Consider the following 22101-nt stretch of genomic DNA (forward strand, 5'->3'; position numbering starts at 1 on the left):
TTTTTATGCGCATTTTGCATATGCGCATTAAAAAATGGTTAATGGAAACACCATGATGCGCATAAATTTTGAAATTGCGCATTAAAAACTTTTGCGCATAACTGAGTAGGATAAACTTTTTATTCAATAAGAAAATATGCCCATAAACTACGATTGAAACACTTTTACCACACTACTTTTAGTATGCGCATTCAAAATGGTCATGTGATTTTGTTATTAAGAGATCATGTGATGATGAAAATATATGCGAATGGATAAACCAGCAGGCTGAGCACACTGTAAACCATCTGAACTGTTGTTTGGCCATTCTAAAACACCTTAACCATCTAAGTATCCAGAATCAAGAGCGTCTGTGCTCCGCGTCTGACAACTTCAAACGCCCCCGTGTGTTCAGTGTCAGGATTGCCTTCTGAGGCGCAAGTCATTTATTAGATAAAGAAAAGATTGACGCAGCTTCTCCTACTGCAGCACATTCAGATTTACTGTTGATATTTTTTGTGCCAGTTAATCGGAAAGTGACAATTTTGTGTGCTTTGGCTCGTCGGATGGAAATGCTGCTTTATCTGCACGTCTTTTATGCGATAATCTAGCATTTTTGGATGGAAACACAGCTATTGACTGACTGGAAAATAAAAATGGAAATGCACCAAGTAATTAAGCCTCCAAGATCTCCAATGAAACTCAGTATTCAGTCGTACAAATCTGTCAATTTAAATCCACACTACTAAACCCTTAAAATCTTAAAACTACTTTTTATGATAGTCGTTTTGATTTCACCCAAAATCCAACAGCTTAATTTGTAAGTTATCAAAATGTTGAACTGCATTCCTAAGTCAGTAGCTGTTTATCATCCACCTTTTTTTTATGCATTAATTTTATATGTCAACCCTCCTGATTTTCCTGGGATTCTTCCATATTTAACAGTTCTATCCCGCTGTTATGGCTGTTGCCTGTCTCTGTTGTGCTTGCGTGTGTCATGACATCACTGTTTGTTTCCTAGAGTCCACCTTTGCGCACCTGCGGTGAGTTGTGATTATTGAAATTGGCTATACGGACCAACCTTGAGCGGAGACAGAGAAGACTTCACAGCCAGCCATCAAGCTTCTTTTATTTTCTTTAATTTACTGTTTTGTCTTCTTTAAGTCTTACTTTGATTTAATTTGTTAATTGTTGGGTTGTTTAGTCTTTAATTAGTGTTGTATATTTGTTGGAGAACGTGAGTTATTGATTCTTCATTCATTCTTATTTAGTTGTGACACATGATTCGTTTTATTGTTTTGGTTGTAATAAATTTATTAATTTAGACAACTTAGTTCATGTGTCCTCTTTATGTTGTGTTCCTTTTATGAATTAATTATTTTGTTTTGATAAAAAAAAGGGTTCGTAACACCCGTTTCATCCCGTAAAGGTATTTTACCGTATTTCCATTCTTTCTAGAAAGGGTGGCAATAAACATTACAGAGCTGATCCTCCCTATAGGCAACCCATACTGCTGAACCACCAGGGGCCACCCCTTGCTCTTAAATGTGAGTCTGTTCTGTGCTTTCATTTTATTTAGGCATGAAAACACTCGGAAATAAATATAAAAATGAAGGAATTCCCTTCCTTTTTATTATCGAAGCCGTCACCCCTTTTATGCAATCTCTCAAAACAGTCACGTAGTGGTGTCAGCTGACGCACTCCATAGTGATTAATAGACGCTGTTTCCCAAACAGATTCTGTACACGTGATTTGAAGTGGAGTGAAAGTCTGGGTTTTGGGTGCATGTTTAAACAGACATATACAGATAATAAATAATAATAACATCTAAAGATGTTGATCTTGGTGGGTTTTTTTTTTCCAAACACATCTAAATTTGTCATAAATGAGCATAAAAAGTTAGGAAAGCAATCGAGTGCTTTCATTATAACGTTATTATAACATTTAACTGTTTATTTACAATGAGAACAACATGCTTAATAATTTGGGTATTTTTTTATGGATCTCTTATTATATTTAAAATTATATATTTTTTATAATTTTAATAAATTATAAAACGTTTTAACATTAAACAGTTAATTCAGGGGGGCTAATTATTCTGACTTCAACTTAATATATACAGTTGAAGTCAGAATTATTAGCTCCCTGAAGTATTACGCAGCCTGTTTATTTTTTCCCAACTTTTCTGTTTAACAGAGAGCAAATTTTTTCAACACATTTCTAAACATAATAGTTTTAATAACTTATTTATAATAACTGATTTACTGCCATGATGACAGTAAATAATATTTTACTAGATCTTTTTTAAGACCCTTTGTAATTAGAGTAATTAGGCAAGTCATTGCACAACGATGGTTTGTTCTGTATAGACTATTGAAAAAATATATAGCTTAAAGGGGCTAATAATTTTTACCTTAATTTTTCTTTTTAATTTTTAACTTTTAATCTAGCCAAAAATAAATAAATAAATAAATATAATAAAAAAAATTAAGACTTTCTCCAGAAGAAAAAAAATATTATCAGGCATACTGTGAAACTTGCTCTGTTAAACACCACTTGGGAAATATTTAAAAAATAAAAAATAATAATAATTGAAAGGTGGGCTAATAATATATATATATATATATATATATATATATATATATATATATATATATATATATATATATATATATATATATATATATATATATATATATATATATATATTGTGCTCTTTAATGATCCTTGTTTTCATGCAGGCAAATATGTAAAACCAATTCCGCCTGTTCATGTGCTGATGTAGTGACAGCGAAATTACCCATAAAACCTTTACTGGCTGCTCATTTGTTTACTGAATGCATTGGCAGCCCACAGTTCTCTCTTACAGCCAATGAAATCCCAGACTGAAATTACAAAACATGATCAACCCAAATTAACCTTGCACACTTGGAAAATTATAGGTTCAAAAGCATATATAAAGTAACACTTCTCTCTATATAAACCATTAAGGGTGACCCAAGTCCAACAGTCAATCTGGAAAATAGTAAAAAAAAAAAAAAAAAAAAAAAAAGGTGAAGCAGGATGTGTTTATTCAAAACAAATGAACCACAAACAAGTGTTACAACCAGATCTAATAAACACACAGAGGAAAAGGCTTAATGCCTATGCAAACAACACAGCCAATCATTTAAATAATTCAAGAAGAAAAAAAGGTTCATGTTACCTACTCTGAGGAATAATGGTAAATTGGTCAGACTTTTCAATAAGGTTTCATTTTACTAACACAAACAAATTATGAACATTACCCATACAGCATTTATTAATCATAGTTTAACATTTACTAATCCATTGCTAAAGGTGTAGTAGGTGATTGTCTTCAGAAGCATTTTTTGTTGTGCTGGTTGAAAGTCTATTCACAGTTTAATAGTGATGATTAAAGTAAAAGATCTATATGTATTTATATGTTATTTTATATTTTGGGTAAGGGCATAAAACTAAAAAATGTTCATCCAATTAAATAGAGTCGGACCGACATCTCTCATAATTCCGATAAGAAGGCAAAACTGTCTGTCAGCAAATGCAGATTTAAACAACTGTGCAGCCATTTGTACGCAGCTCCGCCGACCGCGGTTTGTGCTGCAAGTTCACGAGAGAGAGCGCGCGCGATCGGTAAAAATCTGCTGAATCAAAACTTTTAAAAACCTAAATCAAGATTGGAGTTACCTTTGCACGCTGCAGAAAGGATGAAACAATGGCTGAAGGATTTCTCTTAGACAGGAAATGTTCTGTTTTAAAACTATTTTAGCTTCACGCAAAGCTGATGTAACGTTAGATGTTGTTACAAATGCCTTATATCTTCACAGAAGTGCTGTTCAGCCACTAAAATCTTCCGATGAAAGATTGATAAGGCTATTTTCAGTTTTATAAGGGACCTTTTACAACATAGATAATGTAGATTTTAATTAGTTTAACAACAAAACACAAGTAAATACCTCTATTCCGCCTAGTCTCTCCCTATTGTTTACCATGCAACTCTAAATTTAGAACTCAGATTTCAGTTTGGCTTGTGCGCCGCCAGACAAGCACTAGTCGCGTTTAACACATGAGAGAGGGTTCTTTTGCTGTGCTCATGTTTAAGGAGGCGTGGCTCTAGACGGCAAGGAAGGGACTGTGATTCGGAGATTTATGCTAAGCTGTTAGTGTTGTGAAAGATTACCTACTGCACCTTTAACATCCAACTTTATGCTTTTTAACATGAGGTAATTCACCATGAGTTAACATAAATACTGTAGTGAATGTGTTGCCCATTGTTTGTTTATGTTAGTAAATACATTAACCAACATTAATTAATACAACCTTATTGTAAAGGTGTCACTAATAAATCTTATGAGGTGCATGGGATTTTGCCAGTTCGTCGCAGAAAAAGAAGAGGTTGTAAAAAACCGTCCACCAAATATCCAACTGACGCAATAAACCATAGAGAAATGATATGCTGTTGTGTTATGGTTAAAATAAACGCTGATATTTTATATGGAAGTAATATAACAACCACAGCCAAAATAGTTACTAGAATGTGATTAAATGCTTTCCTTTTTATTTGATTTTCCTTCTCTTTCTCTCCTGGTCCCGACTGCTTCAGACCAACGAGAACCCCCGCAAGACAAAACAACTGGATGAAGGGAAAAAGCAGAAGCTGTAATGTGAACAACCGCGCATGTGGACTCGTATTAAGCGAGATTACAATAAACACACAAAACAAACAAGAGCCAAGAGTGATCATCCAAGCAACGCCACAGCAGATCGCTCTGTATTTCAACAGTCTGAACTTCAGAAAGGTTACAGGATGAACCACCGCCAGGTATCGCTCAACACAGATCAGACACTGAAACAGAGGTCGACCGGTTAAAATGAGCCCCTGTAAAGATTGCGACAATGTCTTTAAATGTGTAAACCAAATTGATAGTATGTCGATGAAACATTTCAGACCGATGCAGGCCTCGCAGATAGAAACATTTAGGTTGAGGAAGTCCGTTTCGATATGGGTTTGGGTCAAGATGAGCCACATGATGTAAAAGTGTAGAGGAAGACCAAAAAGGATATTGATGCTGCACAAACACAATGCAAGTCCACTCATTAGTCCAATGGAGTGTGTTGTGGAGTTTGTAGTAAAGTTCATTGTAGAGTTCAAATCGGCCATATTTTGTCAGCTTATACAGTAGGACTGCATGGGGAAAAATCAAGATGACAATAAAAAAAGTGAAATTTGAGATCTAAATAATCAAAAATATTTGAACATTTAATGACTGTCGAGTTAAGTTAGATGACTTTTCACTAGCTGTAAATTGGTTATAAGACTGAAATACAAATAATTAAACAAATAAATACACTGAAATAAATAAATCTGAGTGTTTGTAAATACGATGTGGTTTAATTATTGATATAAACAAAAAAAGTGAAGTTTGTATCTTTACATGAATGAGTTTTGGACTTATCTGTGTTTGTTCAACACACAAGACAGTGTGAATTTTTTGTTTACTCAATTTTACTACGTAATCCCAGACAAACACTTGTTGTACTCCTAACATAACCTTGTTTAATTTACAAATTAACTACTTCCCTTCGTGTTTGGCCAGAAAACCCCCTGCATTTAAAAGAAGAAGAACCAGCAGACTCAATAAGGTAAAAATCTTATTATTAAAGTTAGATATAGATTCATTAACATATGTTTAGTAGGATGCATTAAAAAAAAGAGAGAGAGAAAAAAGTCCAATCCAAAAAAAAAGTTAAGCTTTCTGTGAAGATTTTTCACTTGCTTGTTTAGGATGCTTATGTTAATGTTTTGGTTGCAGTCAAGGATTAATAAACACAAGCACTATTGTGTAGAAAACTGTACCATCCATTTTAAGTCCTTTGTATTCCATCATTTATGTTATGACGGAGTAAAAAATTGGTATGTTGAAATCTATATTGAAAAAATAGAAAAAGTAAAACGTGTTAACTTTCACATAAGCTGTCATTTCTTTACAAAAATTGCCAGCTTTATGTAATATTTTGTATGAGTAGTCTACTCCTACTTAATATTTGTAATATAGGCAATTTAAAAAAAGATGTTGGTTTCAGTACAAAATGCAAGTTTATAACTCATAATAATAATGGTTAGAGAAATAGAAAAAATAAGTTTATGTGAAAATTGTATTTCAATAGATATAAAGATTAAGTAAGTTCTACAAGGTCTAGTACTGTTACATTTACATAATAAAATCATGCAAAAAAAATATACATTTTTTAAGTAAATGAAGCAATATTTTTTAGCAGTGTAAATAAAGCTTAAAAATGATTCAATTAAGCAGTTTTGTCTCATTTCTAGTCCAAATAATGTTTGAAAATCTTAAATCAAGAAGCATTTTCTAGACAAGTAAAACAATATTGGTTTATTTTCAGAAATATGTCAAAATTAAGTGATATTTTCCTTAAAAAAGGCTAAATTACCTGCCAATTGCAAAACCAACACACTTTTCAATAAGGCTGCATTAGTTACTAACATGAACTAATTATGAACAACACATGTACAGCATTTGTTAATCATAGTTCATTATTTACTAATGCATTATTAACATCCGAATTCATGCTGTTAATTCACGAGTTAATTCACGAGTTAATTCACCAAGAGTTAACAATTAGAAACCTTATTTTAGAAATCGTGCTTGGTTGGGACTTGTGGAGCTGCGCATCGATGGACTTGCTCTTCAGTGTTTGGACTTTCAGCAGTGAATATTAAACCACACTGAACTGAACTGAACTTCAACTCTGAAAACTGGACTGACACTGCTTCAATTTACTAGAACTTCTACTATATGTTAAGCTGCTTTGACACAATCTACATTGTAAAAGCGCTATAGAAATAAACATGAATTAAATTTTCATTAACTAACATTAACTAACATGAACAGATAATGTAATACATATTGTTCATTGTTTGTACATGTTAGGATATGCAGTAACTAACATCAATCTTATTGTAAAGTGTTACCCTTATTTCAAACTGAAAACAAGGTTATATTACTGAGAGTTTACTGGATTCCCATTTTTATTTTCTTTAGAAGCTACATTAATCATTATCAAACAAAATATTTCTAAACATCAGCCTCATATTATTGGATGTTATTAAATGCAAAGAATACATTTAAAATGAAATCTTTTGTCACCTGGTTACTGCATGCCCAGTCTCTGTGATGTAAAAAAAAAAAATCCTCTGCTGTTTTTGCAATCTTACTTCAAGGTGGCACACAGATAAATGGCGTTATGCGGAAGACAAAAAAATTGGATATACAAATGACCAATAAAACAAAACAAAACCTGAGGTTCAAAAGGATACACGGTATTCTATTCAAATAGGTTAAAGAAGGAAAAAATAAAACAGAAACAGAAGGAAAAAAAATAAAATAAAAAATTCCTAATTCAATACATTGTAAAAAAATGCTAGTTTGCGCAAATCGAACATAAAACAATCAAGTTGTCGTTCAAAAAACCTTAAGATTTGTGTTGTTTTAAAATCTTGACTTTTCCAAACTGCAGTAAGGCTTGAAACTGGTTATTGTCCCATGCCTAGTGCATATACCCCATTAAAAAAATTATAATAAAATAAAATTATAGTATAATATTTAATTGAATCCTTCTGCAACAACAGGCAGATTAAAAAAGCTTCCCGTTTTAAAAAAAATCACTAATTATAACTATGATTTTAAAGTAATATAAGGACTTCTGTTAGCAATATTGGACATTCATATTGACCTATGTTATTAATGTATCAAACATAAAAAATATAGCCTTAAGTTAACATATGTTAGTTTTTTTTTTTGGTCTATTTCTCTTTTAATTTAAAAAAATACAGCTTTATTGCATCAATGTAGACTACAATTGTACTATGGTAATTGCGATCTACAAATGTGTAAAGGGCTGAAATTTTTAACAGAACCCTAACTAATGTCAAATGTACATTTCTAAGAGGCACAGCTAGTACTACAGTATGTCCATTTTGTCCTGCCATGTCCCAATTCTCATGTGTCTGTCATAGCGATACCAAGTCTGGTGTTGGTGCATCATCTCGGGCCAGCCTGGTGAAAGGGGTGGTTCTTTTTTCTGAAAAAGTGGACCTTTTTGCAGTTATATGCCTCAGTTTCTATTTAACTTTGAGATTTAAATACTGCATTTTAGTGAGTATTTTTATTTTTATTTTTTTTAATTAGCTAGTCAGATGTCATCATAACCACACTTTTTGATGGACTTAAAATAGTTCCTAAAAACTGCAAAAAATAAATAAATAAATAAATAAATAAATAAAACTAATTTTAAAAATACTAATGCATTACATCTTATATAATTAGAAAAAAATAGTAATCTGTTAAAGATTTAAAGCAAAAAAAAAAAAAAAAGACTTTAGCCTACTGTCATTTATAAGACAAAAAACAAACTGGCCAGCACATTCAACTGTCCTCATTCACAATTTGGCAATTTTAATAGAAAATAATAATTCAAACATAATAATAATAATAATAATAATAATAATAATAATAATAATAATAATAATAATAATAATAATGATAATAATAATAATAATAATAATAATAATAATAATAATAATAATGAATTCTTCAGAAATTTTCTAGCCTCTTTGGTAAAAAACATGTTTGAAAACTCCTGGATATCAACAATAACCAAAATATATTTAAATGAATTTAATATGGTCTGCTTCTGGTGTTTCACACCTTTTTATTGCTCATTTTTATTTCAGGAATAAGGTCTAAGATTTAGAATAAAAGTTATCTGTAAAATGTACTGGTAAAAAGACTTCTCTTACATCAGATTATAGTCCCACCGAAGCAACAGCTGACAGAGGATTCCGTTTGGTCTTAAAGCCTTTTTCAATGGATTATTTTCTTTATTTATGATGGCATAGCAGTCAAAATAGGACAAATGAGCTCATGTTTGGGACAAACTCTGGACCTTTGTCAGTGAGGGGTGGGTCTTTCAGACCACCCAAACCCCCCCGGCTACAGGCCTGAAAAATTAGAACACATGTTTTATGCTTATAGTAAACATGTTTTTAATAGAATTTAGCAGTAAAAGTGCACCTACAGCCTCAAAAACAGACGTGACGGGATTAGCGCCTTTTGCTGTGAAGTGACATCTGACGCCTGAGGACTCTGCTTGCTATTACAGCCTTCGTCGGACAGTTACTTAAAAGAAAATAGGGAAGGAGGTCATGTACTGGACAAGCCAATAATTATACAGGACGTCCCGATTTAAATGCGGCCAGTTAGCCTAGAACCTCATGGATAGGGGCAGATTTTCATCTGTTAGTAAGTAATTTAGTCTCACCCTGGCAGTCTTTTTGAACAACAATATTTTGCGATAATGGCGCCGCTGCATGCCTTTTCTGCCCACTTGCTCTTTTCGATCCATTGTGTTACTCAGTATTGATGTTGCATTAAAGATTTGAATGTTACCATTCAGTAGGTTAAGTCATGTGACTGGCGTCACATTATTGTGGCTTTGAGGTTCCATGGGATCCAAATTACTGACGATAACTATTTAAAATTTACACTTTATTACAATATATATATTAAATGTAAACATATTATATTTATTATGTAATAAATATATTATATAATATTAAACTACATAAATTATTTAAAAAAACAAATTCTGGACCTTTTGGCCATGGGGGGTGGTTCGTTCGAACCACCTGAACCCGCCCTGGCTACGGGCATGCATCTGCAGAATTTTCCAACACGGCCCAGATAAAGAACAGGCTGCACAAAACCCGCCAGAATATAACAAACAACAGAAGCAAACCAAACATACGGAATATACTGTTGAGTAAAGATCACAAATAATCCTGAAACTGTACATGGAACATATATAATAGTCGTGCTAACAGTAATTACTAGAATGAGATGAAACGCTCGTCTCTTCGTGTGGTTTTCCTCTTTCTCTCTCTTTCTCTCTCCTGGTCCTGACTGTTTCAGAGCTCTGAGAACAGCCAGAAGACAAAACAACTGAATGGAGAGGAAGAAGAGGAACTGCAGCACTAAGGACCATGGATTGCTGTTTATTAAATAAAAAAAAAACTTGTAGATAAAACAAGAGCCAAGAGTGATCATCCAGGCCACGGCGCAGCAGATCACTCGATATCTGAGAGGTTTGTACTTCAGAAAGGTTACAGGATGAACCACTGCCAGGTAACGCTCAACACACATCAGACACTGAAACAGAGGACGACCAGTGATGATGAGTCCTTGCAAAACCAGTTGCAAGTCGTCGAACAGTGAGAAACAAAACGACATCAGAACAAATAAACTTTTCAGACAGATCCCGATCTCACAAACGGAAAGATTGAGGTTGAAGAACTCTGATGCAAGTCCACTTTCTGTTCCTGTGACGACGAGCCATATAACATACGAGTGTGTAGGCAGACCAACCACAAAACTAAAGCTGAAAACACACACCACGCTGATTAGATCGAAGGAATCAGTCGTATAGTTTGTTTGAAGAGTGGTGAAGTTTGCTGAAGAGTTGTCGATCTCCATCTTCACGGCTAAAAATGATGGCACAAAATTATTTAATAGTTGTACATTATTTTAGGGGAAAACATAGTAAATGTAAACTGCGAAACTAAAAATGTATGCTTAAATGTTTAGTCGTATATAGCCTTAAAGTCTGCACAGTTCTTAATTAAAAACAAATAACAAATATATATTCTAAAGAATGACTTTACACAAAGACAAAGCTTTTTACAATAAAATGTAGGGCTGCATGATATTGAAAAAAATCTAACATTGCGATTTTTTTTATTCTGCGATATCTATTCGCAATATATATTGAGTTGAATATAAACTATTTGGAAAGAATTGATAATTTTACATTCATTGGTATGATTCTGTAGGGGAGTGAGCATAAAAAACTATGTACGAGCATAGATAAATTCAATAAAGAAAAACATACTAATTAAATAAACAGTGTTTTAATTTTATTAAGGAGTCAGACTGTATTCTGGATTACAATAAATGAATAATCAAATGTAAAACAACAATACAGTAAAATCAGTCATTAATTTGACAGAGTTACAAATGGTACAATTTATTATGCCTAAATACTTTTAAAACCCTCACACAGTCACAGGCCTCAATACACATATGCAAAATTATAAATTGCAATCCAGACTCAGCATTGAATATACTTGCAATGTGACTATTGTGACACTGCCATATCGATGCTAAAAGGATTTGTTGTGCAGCCCGAATAAAATGTGTCATTTAGTATTATTATGCAGATGATGCACAGGGCAACTTTATGAGCAAAGTTTCTGGGCAATTTGGGAAATTAAGCTATAAATGGGCAACCAGGTAAGACACAGGATTACTAATTAGAGCAATGGGTTAAAGTTACAATATTGTTGCCCATTCATGAAACCATGTCCTAAAAACATGTGATGTGGCACTACAACATGCGATAAAAGCAATCTGTTCTATGTTAAAATTTGGGCAAATTTTCTACTTTAGAAATGCTTTCCATTTCAGCGACGTTGCAGCTAAACAGCAGAATATACTATCAGTGTTGGAGAAAGTTACTTTTGAAAGCATTACGTTATGGAGTAAGTCCCCAAAAAAGTAATTAGCAAGTTACTTTTTATGGTGTGCTTTATGTTACTTTTGAGTTAACTTTTATTACCCGGCTGAGGCTTAATCTCATTCAGAGTTTTTCTTTTTTAATAGAGTAGCTCTGTAATTAACAATGCACTGAAACCTTTACCTACATTTACATTGAAAACCCACAAAAATATTTTCTGATGATGTTATCTGAGAATTTCCTGACCCCAGAGATCTACATGCTATATATGTATATGTATATACAGATTAACAATAGTTTAAAGCAATGTGTTTGCAAGGTTTGTACTTAATTTGTCTTAAGTAAATTCACTGTCCATTGAGACAATCCCCTTTTCCTTTTCTTCATTCATTCATTCATTCATTCATTCATTTTCTTGTCGGCTTATTCCCTTTGTTAATCCGGGGTCGCCACAGCAGAATGAACTGCCAACTTATCCAGCAAGTTTTTACGCAGCGGATGCCCTTCCAGCCGCAATCCATCTCTGGGAAACATCCACACACACACTCATACACTACGGACAATTTAGCCTACCCAATTCACCTGTACCGCATGTCTTTTGACTGTGGGGGAAACCGGAGCACCCGGAGGAAACCCACGCAAAGGCAGGGAGAACATGCAAACTCCACACAGAAATGCCAACTGAGCCGAGGTTCGAACTAGCGACCCAGCGACCTTCTTGCTGTGAGGCGACAGCACTACCTACTGTGCCACTGCCTCGCCCTCCTTTTCTTCAATGCGTTCAAAATAAAGAACACATTTTCTCATTGACTGTGAGATTTATTGGGATTACTTTAATTCAGCAACTTGTTTTTTTTTTTAAAGCTAATTAGTTTAACTAAAAAGTAACTCACATTACATTTTCAAAAAAGTAACTTAAATAATAGTACTTAAATTTTTGAAAAAGGTATTTGTCTCTTTCCTCAATACCTAGAAAAGTAATACTATTACATAACTCACATTTCTTGTACTGCGTTACCCCCAACACTGTATACTACTATCCTAAAGATCACCTCAGGTACACATTATGTGCTTTATTCAGTGTTAAATGCTACCAGTTTGAGTTTAAACTAAATTTTACGTGACATTTATTGCCATACTACTGAAAGCAGCTTGAAATTTTGAAAATAAAACAACTAGCAGACGGTTTGAAAATAAAATTCAGAACTGTGACTCAGTTCAAACCAACAACATCAGTTACTCAGTAACCTATAAATAATGTTAAAGAAGTTTAAAATGTATTAATTAGATTAAAAGCCTTTACAAATTGCTTGCCACTGAAATTTTGTCTGTCGCACGACGTGTAAAGACACAGTGTAATAAAAATTTTAAAAAGCAGCCAAGCAACATCCCTCTGTAAATTTAAAAAGTTGCTCTGCGTATCATCAACATTGGTGTGTCACGTTTAAAAAAACCCTCAAAATTTTGACACGCCTCTCTACTTTACCTTGACTTGACTAAAAACCTTAAACTATCTGAAAATCAGTCACACTGATATTTTGCATATTAATGAATGAGATAACAAAGAAATGAATCAAAAGTTTGTCACCTGAGAAGTGAATGTCAAGTCTCTCGGGACGTAAATAGTAATTCTCTGCGCTGTTTTTGTAGTCTCACTTCAGCATATATTTCCACAGCTTCATATGCAACATTTCACATAAAGTAACACTTATGCAAAATATACAGTCAAATAAGGTTTTAATGGAGGTTAAAAATGACTGATGATGTTTTGAACTATTTGAATAGTAAACACTTTAAGCTAATGTTTTAGACCAATGGTCACCAAACTTGTTCCTGGAGGGCCGGTGCTTAACCCAGCAGGGACACCGGCCCTCCAGGACCGAGATCGGTCACCCCTGTTTTAAACCATCATTAGTGTATATGTTCACACACACAGCACTTCAACAACTTTGCAACTGACAAAAAATAAAAAATAAATAAATAAATCTAATGAATATCTAAAAATAGTTAATGGATAGTAATTAAAAAATTGGTGAGTTAAAGAAAAATATTAAGAGACACAGTCTTGTATAATACACTAAGAACATGGTACAACATGTAAAAGTAAATGTCAAAAGTGACTGTGCAGGGTTCCATTCTATCAGCCGAGTTCTAACAGCAAAATCCAATGAATGGTCGAAGTTTGAATATGGGTTAGCCTTTTCTAGCACTACTGAAAAGAATTTCCAGCTCCGAATTTAATCTGACTCCAATTTTAAGTGGCTATCAAATTTAGACTGTATCCCATATTCTTTAATTATACATTTATTCGGGACCAAACGCCGCTTAGAATTTCAAATAGTCAAACGTTTAATCTGAAGCGCTGTTAATCTTTCCAGGTTTCATGGAAAACAGCAGCAGTTTTCCAACACGACCCAGAAAAAGAACAGGCTGCACAAAACCACCTAGAATATAACAAACAAAAGAAGTAAACCAAAGATACGGATTATACAGTTGAGTAAAGATAATAAGTAATCCTGAAACTGTACATGGAACATATATAATAGCCATGCTAAAAGTAATTACTAGAATAAGATAAAATGCTCGTCTCTTCATGTGGTTTCCGTCCTTGTTTTTCTTTCTCTCTCCTGGTCCGGACTGCTTCAGAGCTCTGAGAACAGCCACAAGACAAAACAACTGGATGGAGAGGAAGAGGAAGAACTGTATCACGAAGAACCACATAAAGTGGTACATTAAATTTAGAAATAACATGCAGACGGAACAGGAGCCAAGAGTGAGAATCCAGGCTGCAATGCAGCAGATCACTCTATATCTGAGAGGTTTGTACTTCAGAAAGGTTACAGGATGAACCACTGCCAGGTATCGCTCAACACACATCAGACATTGAAACAGAGGACGACCGGTGATGACGAGTCCTTGCAAAATCAGTTGCACGTCGTTTGACATTGAGAAACAAAATGACAGCAGAGCAAATAAACTTTTCAGACAGATCCCGATCTCACAAACGGAAAGATTGAGGTTGAAGAACTCTGATGCAAGTCCACTTTCTGTTCCTGTGGCAATGAGCCATATAACATACGAGTGTGTAGGCAGACCAACCACAAAACTAAAGCTGTAAACACACACCACGCTGATAATATCGAAGGAACCAGCTGTGTTGTTTGTTTGAAGAGTGGTGAAGTTTGCTGAAGAGTTATCCATCTCCATCTTCTCAGCTAAAAATGATGGCACAAAATTATTTAACAGTTGTGTCCTATTTCAAGGGAAACAATAGTAAATGTAAATTGCTAAACTTATAAAACTTTTACTTAAATATATATTCATACATGGTCTCCGCTACTTTTATTCTTCCATGGCGGGGCACCACGCCAAAATTCATCCCCCAAGGCTATTTTAAAGCTTCTCATTCAAAACATTTAGTCGTTGTTTAATTTTTTTATAGCGGGTAATAATCGCACCAAACCGTATTAAAAGGTGAGTTATAACAGTGTAAACTTTTCTGTAACCATAGTAGTGCTGTATGTTATTTGTTTTGCCCTTTAAGGTGACATGCTGACCGACTGACAGCAGTGTGATGTGTGAGGCCAGCAAACACGATGAAGCTTTTAGTTAAGATGAACACAGTTTCCAAAATGATATCTATAATATATAATTCTATTATATCTTACTGGAGTTTATGGCTGTTTCACTTTACTCTAGGACGCATTAATGCCGCTCTCTAGGTCTATTGGAGACATTCACTAAATCGGACATCAGCAGCGTGTATTTGAATGGACACACGAAAATCTGCATTTGAGCAGCGAATATTTGTAGGTGTACTAGAAGTTTTGTGCACGATCGGCGCGCAAACAAAGAAATTTTCGTAAAACATAAATGAAATCGGAGCTCATGACATTTGTCATTGAAATAACGCCATAGGTAGTTGGTAGATCAGTGTAAAAGGCCTGCCACTACAGCTGAAAAAAACCCTAGAATAAACACTGGTCATATATAGCCTTAAAGTCTGCACAATTCTTAATTAAATGTACCACTCAATAAAATGTACCATTTAGTATTATTATGCAAATTATGCACTTTTTCAGCAACGTTTCTGGGAAATAATGCCATAAATGGCAAACCAGGTGAGACACAGTATAACTAATTAGATCAATTTGTTACTGATATAATATTGTTACCTGTTCTTAGTGTTGGGGAGTAACTAGTTTTATGTATGTAATTTAATTAAAAAATAAATGTAACTAATTCGTTACAGTTACTGAGAAAAAAACTGATTAAATTACAGTTACTATTGAAAATGTTAAAGATTACAAATGGGGTTACATCTAAAAAATATCCTGTAAAACCTGGGATGTGTTAAATAATATTGATCTGTTGCTTTGCCTGTTTTTTGATATGGACGATGCCTTCTGCTATGGCCATTTATATAAGCTCTGCTATTCTGATGCTTTTGATTGGTTTTCCGGTTTGATTGCGGTGCACCCCGTCTACCAGACACATTTATCCTCTTTGCCGCTGAAAGCATTAGGCTACTACAATCAGTCTGAGAGCTGGCAACATGGCGAGTGATAAAAAGGCATTTCATTGCTAGAAATTTAAAAATAATTTCACCCTGAAATCCGAGAAATACACTGTTCAGTGCAAAATTTGTTTGCCAGCTGTTAAAATACGTTTGAGATCAACAGCTTTATTGTTGAAACTGAAGCATCTGCATGTATGTAACCTAGCCTTTCTTTGTTTTAAAAGCAAATGGCTTTTGTCATTATCATGAGTGTACAGAAAAAAAAGACCCTTTCATTTCCAATGATATATTATGACTCAAAAAGTTTCGTGAAATTCACATCGATTTTTGAAATTCAGGGCACCAATGGACTCCTCTGGCCAAAGCGATTATCACATTAACAGTATTGGACAGTAGTGATGCTACTAGCTTAACTACATTTCTCAGTAGATTGGCGGTAGCATTGCTACTTTAAAAAAATCACATAGCTCTTAAGTAGCGGGGCAATTTAATTAGACAAGTAGCGCAGTAGCATCCACACAAACTAAATTTACCGATCATGGATTAATAAGTGACGGCACCGACATTCACAGAGCTGTGAGGCCAGTGTCTAGCCAATGAAAGTAAATCCATGGCTATGTCTGAAAGCGCATACTTCCATCTCATGATGCCCCGCGAGCGAATTCATGAATGGGAGTGAAGCGACGCAACTGATGCAAGTAGGTCACATGACTGACAAAATGGTGGATGTAGTACGTCCGAAATTCATTCATATTGCTCACATTCAAATTAGGCTAACACAAGAAATGTGCTTGATGGAAAGATGACTAAAGGAGAGGAGTCATGTATATAGTTTACCGTAGTAAAGGCTAAAGTATACTATGTTAATTACTATTAGTTCATGATAGTTATAATTATAATACATTATGTAGTGTAATTTATTAATAAAGAGTTGTAAATATATAAACAATGAGCAAAATTTGATTTTGTAAAAACTGTAAACATTTTTTTTGGTAGAAGGTCTGGTTTTGTGGTGGCTTTACTTTAAAATTAAATTAACATAATCTTAATTCAAGTGATGAGAGACTTTAAAGTTATAACAGTTAACAGAGCTACTGTAAGGTCATACCCGCTTAGTATAAATGCTTGAAAATGATTCATTTGAAAATATCCGTTAGAAACGTAAAAGTAATCAGATGTAATGAGTTACTTTACTTTTATAAAGTAATTGAAAATGTACACCACTTATTAGATTTTAAGTAGGGTAATTTTTAATCCGCAATATATTACATTTTCAAAGTCACCTCCCCAACACCTGTTCTTGACACCATCTTAACAAAACGTGATGCGGCACTGCGACATGTCATAAAAGCTTTTAAATATAAACATTTGTTTTAGTCCTAACCATCTGCGACGGTGATGCATAAAATTTCTACTTTAGAAATGTTTTACATTTCTGCAACGTTAACAACAACATACTACTATGCTAAAGATCACCTCAGGTACTGATTATGTGCTTTTATTCAGTGATAATACTACCAATGTGAGTTTGAACAATATTTTGCGTGCCATTTATTGCAATACTAGTGAAAGCAGCATCTTGAAATCTTGAAAATAAAACAGCTAGCAGACCGTTTGAAAATGAAAGTCAGAACTCTGACTCAGTCCAAACCAACAACATCAGTCACTCAGTAGCCTAATAATAATGTTAAACAAGTTTAAAATGCATTAATTAGATCAAAAGCCTTTACCATTTCGTAAGTAAATGAGTGTGCAGTGGTTGTTATTGAAATCAGTTTTAGTTTCCTTTATTTTTGTCATTCAAAACATCACAATAGAATTGTAATGCAGAACGAAATTACGTTGAACATAAAAAACATCATTAAAAACACTATAAAATCCTAACATGATTAATACGCTTTTATAATTCCATAAAAATATAGTTATTTAAGATATAACCTATTTTTAAGAAATCTCTGAAGAGAATAACTTAATACATGAATACATATTTCACCATTTGTTGTAATACTACCAATTTATGCTAGTTTAACTATTTATCGATTTATTATTTTCTCACTAGCTATCAACAATGCTAAAGAAATGTTTTTATTCAAAAGTCTTATAATGACAGGACAAAAACTGTCACGAAACCGCACTGATTTGCTCCTCAGGCTTCTGTAACGTCTGCCTGATGGCATAAGTGTGAGCAGGCTATGGCCAGGGTGGGTTGGATCCCTTAAAATGCTATTTGCCCCAGACAGACAACGTTGTTGATAAAGTTTCTCGATAGAGGTAATTTTGACTCCATCAGACCTGTCAGCTGACTTTATGATCGTCTTAATGGTGTTCTTGTCAGCATTCGTGAGAATACTCGCTGTATAAATGTTTAAATGTATCTGTCATGTCGTGTCACTTTTGGTGCAGACAGACAAATCGCTTGTCACTGGAATCTGCTCGTGTCTTCTTTCGTTAAAACACAGTGTAATAGAAAAGCAGCCAAGCAACATCCCTGTGCAAATTTACTCAAAAAGTTGCCCTGCATATCATCAACATTAGTGAGTTTTAGAAAAAAAAAAAAATAAATAAATAAATCTAGATTTTGACACGCCTCTCTACTTTGACTTAATTAAAAACCTTAAACTATATCTGATAATCAGCCACACTGATATTTTGCATATTAATGAATGGGATAACAAAGAAATGAATCAAAAGTTTGTCACCTGAAGAGTGAATCTCAAGTCTCTCAGGAAGTAAACAGTAATTGTCTGTGCTGTTTTTGTAGTCTCACTTCAATGTTGTCTTGACTTCAGGATTTATTTGCACAGATTCCTATGCAACATTTGACATAAAGTAACACTTATGCAAAATATACAGTCAAATAAAAGCTGGAGGTTAAAAATGACTGATGATGTTTTGAATAGTAAACACTTTAAACTAATGTCTCGGACTGTCATTAGTGTGTATGTTCACACACACGCATGCACACTCACACACACGCACACGCACACACACAAACTTATTTGATTGAAACGTTGCTTTACTAAATGTGGCAATGTAAAAAGACATCAAGATCACATGATTTAACTGAGGAAGATGAAGATTTTCAATGCAGTAAAGCAAAGATTTGACCTCCAAAAGCAAAAAGTCCCCTTTGAGTACAGTGAAACATGGATAACTTTACGTTTACTGATAATTTACTTTTCAATATAAATTAGCATTTTATGCTTCTATCAGCATATTTACTAGTAAGTAAAGGTTTAAAACTTCAGAATTGTGCGTGTAAATAAAGTTAAAATATGTGTTCCAGCAGTCCATGAAGGTCTCCTGTCAGATAGGTAGACTTCACTTAGAGCACTCAAAAATGATCCAACAGATTGAATTGAAATGTTTTTTGTTTTGCTTTACTAAACCTCCCAGTGGTAAAAAGGCAATCAGATCACATAATTTAACTGAGCAAAACAAAGATTTTTAATGCAGTGAAGCAAAGTTTTGACCTCTAAAAGTTATAGGTGCCCTCTTAGATAGTACAGAGCGACACATGGATGACTTTTTGTTTAATAATATTTCACTTTCATCATCTCTGTAAGAACAGTGTTGATGATCATACTGTAATATACAGCAGTTATGGACATCAAAACTACATTGTAAACTTACTTTTAGTTGTACAGTATTGTAATGTACAAATCGATTAAAAAAAAATGTATAAGTAGTATATGGGCAGTACATGCAATAGTTTAATTGTCAATCCTAAAATACTTGCAGTTAAACCTAAACTATTTAGCATTTAATGTTTTTATCAGAATATTGGATTGAAATGTTGCTTTACTAAATGTGCCAGTGTTAAAAAGACATTCAGATCACATAACTTAACTGAGAAAAATAAAGATTTTGATTAAAAGATCTTTAATCTTTTAAGATTAAAAGAATAAAGTTTTGACCTCCAAAAGAAAAAGACCCCCACTTAAATGGTATGAAGCGACACATGCTTGGATTTTTTTATATTTATTAATATTTCACCTTTTTATATCTCTGTAGAAACATTGTTAATTCTAAAAATAAATAAATAAATAAAAGAATAACAGTATTCAGCAGTAAATCAAGTATTGGGTTTTACGCCGCAATATCTTCATATTGTGTTTGGGGTGCTTTAAAATGAGCTATCAAATGTTCTTCACCATTAGATAGTACAGTATGAACATTTATACGATACGAGTACTGTAAGGATGGCTATATCTCTCCATAATATTAAACCATGACTCACTGTTATGGAACTCCACACGAGACAAGACCAAGAGAATGGTCAGGCACTTAAACAATAAACTTTCTAATCTGAGAAGATCAGCTAGAAAACCAGTTGTTCAGGTTGTCTCGATCATGCATCCTGAGCCCCCCTCTTTGTCCTGGACTTTACCTTCTCCACCAGAGCAGCTCACTCACATTCCACACAGAATGTCTAAGTTATTAATTTAGGGTACAATCTGACATTTGCAGACATTTACTGAAAAGGAAAGCATTTTTTTTCACCTACCTCTTTCCAAGTGTATCTTACTTCATCAAATGTCATTTCATCAAATTCCCAAATGTATCTTATTTCATCAAATGTATCTTATTTCATCTTTCTAAAAGCTACCTCTTGTCTGACCTGTCATCCCCTGAAATGTATGATGTTTGGGCATGGTCGGGGATGGGGGGTCCAATTTAGCTGTATGTAAAAGTGTATGTGACAAATAAAGGGTTCATCATCATCCTCTTCATCATCATAATCATCATCATCATCACATAATATTTATTCACAATATACTATTAAATGTTGAAAACTCCTAGGATAATTTTACAGCTACATATGCAATCAATAAGCTATTCAAAAAGAAGGACATTTAAATAGATTCCTCTAGATAACAATCCTTTATTACAAATCTTTCCCTGGTAGGAAAAGTGCCATAACAAAAACTTGCTCCCAAAAGCAGTCCAAAATGACCACAAAAAAAATAAAACTAGCATAATTAGGGATTAAAAGTAGTATTATGTCAACAGAAACAAGAATGTATGTTTAAAATATATACAAAACGATTACAATTACATAGAATTAATTACTACTATAACAAGTAGCAAAACTAGTTCCAAATAAAAGTTTTTAGATTTAGGGTCTGTATGCAAAAAGAAATATATAAATAGTGTTTAAAAAAATAAAATAAGGACATAGCCTATCATGATTGATTTTGGATAATTATATATTTTTTTGAAAACGGCAGATCAGTTTCAGCTTAAACTTCAATTCCATTGATCAATACTTCAGTTTGATTTGAAGAGAAAGTTTATGTAAAACTCAATTTAAACAAGAAATAAACACCGAAAGATTTCACACAAATATATTACCACAGATACAGTAAAATGAAGCCAATCAAAATATCAGCATGTCATTCAAATGACTTTGATTTGTAAAAAGCAAAGAGATAAACTGCAGCATACCACTCATTCTGTCATTTGATTTGTGTGGCTTTATATGGAATACAGTTTGTACAAATACCAAAAACTAAAAAATCTCTGTATATGTGCACATTATTAATACAAAAAAATGCATATTGAATGAACTATTTTAAATGGACGCTTACATTTTTTCTCTGATCATTCTTCTCCCTGCTAGCCTAGATGTTTACGCATTTTTAAATGGAATTGAATTAATTAAAAAGACAAGGTAAACATCTGTAATTGATTTACAATGCTTTGCCTAAAAAGGAGAAAGAAATGAAAAACAAAAACAAAAAACAAAACAGAGTTAAATATTGAGCCAAGGGGCAAAACTAATCAACTAATAAATAAGTAAAAACAAATATATTCGACTAAAATGACTTGTTCATTAAGAAACATTCACTTTGCACCATCTAGTGGCGAAATAATAAACTAAAAGTATTAGTTGTGCCATTAAAACATCAAAACAAATTTAAATAAGGATTATTTAATGTAAAACAATGTTTCATGATGAACAGAAGGAGGAGAGCTTTCCAGCCCGTTGT

General features: G+C 33.5%; 3 protein-coding genes across 3 annotated transcripts in view; all 3 read right to left on the reverse strand.

The window, feature by feature from the left end:
- Window positions 1-7170: 7170 nt before the first annotated feature.
- LOC147831781 (G protein-coupled receptor 35-like) lies at window positions 7171-11947 on the reverse strand. The gene is made up of 2 exons (XM_087300371.1): window positions 9717-11947; window positions 7171-7188 (listed from the first exon to the last, which is right to left on the reverse strand). The coding sequence occupies exons 1-2, from the start codon at window positions 10548-10550 to the stop codon at window positions 7171-7173; spliced, it is 852 nt and encodes a 283-aa protein (XP_087156497.1). The 5' UTR covers window positions 10551-11947.
- Window positions 11948-12148: 201 nt separating this feature from the next.
- LOC147831782 (uncharacterized) lies at window positions 12149-14790 on the reverse strand. Its single transcript, XM_087300745.1, has one exon. The coding sequence runs from the start codon at window positions 14788-14790 to the stop codon at window positions 13939-13941; it is 852 nt and encodes a 283-aa protein (XP_087156871.1). The 3' UTR covers window positions 12149-13938.
- Window positions 14791-19649: 4859 nt separating this feature from the next.
- Window positions 19650-22101, reverse strand: part of LOC147831783 (uncharacterized) — a 3252-nt gene continuing 800 nt past the window's right edge. Inside the window, exon 1 of the mRNA XM_087300755.1 lies at window positions 19650-22101. This exon is cut by the window's right edge and continues 800 nt beyond it. Within this exon, the coding sequence (XP_087156881.1) occupies window positions 22062-22101 (40 nt within the window). The 3' untranslated portion in view covers window positions 19650-22061.

Source organism: Danio rerio, chromosome 21 (genome assembly GCF_052040795.2).
Source record: "Danio rerio strain M-AB ecotype USA chromosome 21, GRCz13ab, whole genome shotgun sequence".
Lineage (NCBI taxonomy): Eukaryota > Metazoa > Chordata > Actinopteri > Cypriniformes > Danionidae > Danio > Danio rerio.

Coding starts and splice junctions, on each gene's coding strand:
- LOC147831781 (XM_087300371.1), bottom strand. CDS start 10,550: ATGGAGATCGACAACTCTTCAGCAAACTTCACCACTCTTCAAACAAAC.
- LOC147831782 (XM_087300745.1), bottom strand. CDS start 14,790: ATGGATAACTCTTCAGCAAACTTCACCACTCTTCAAACAAACAACACA.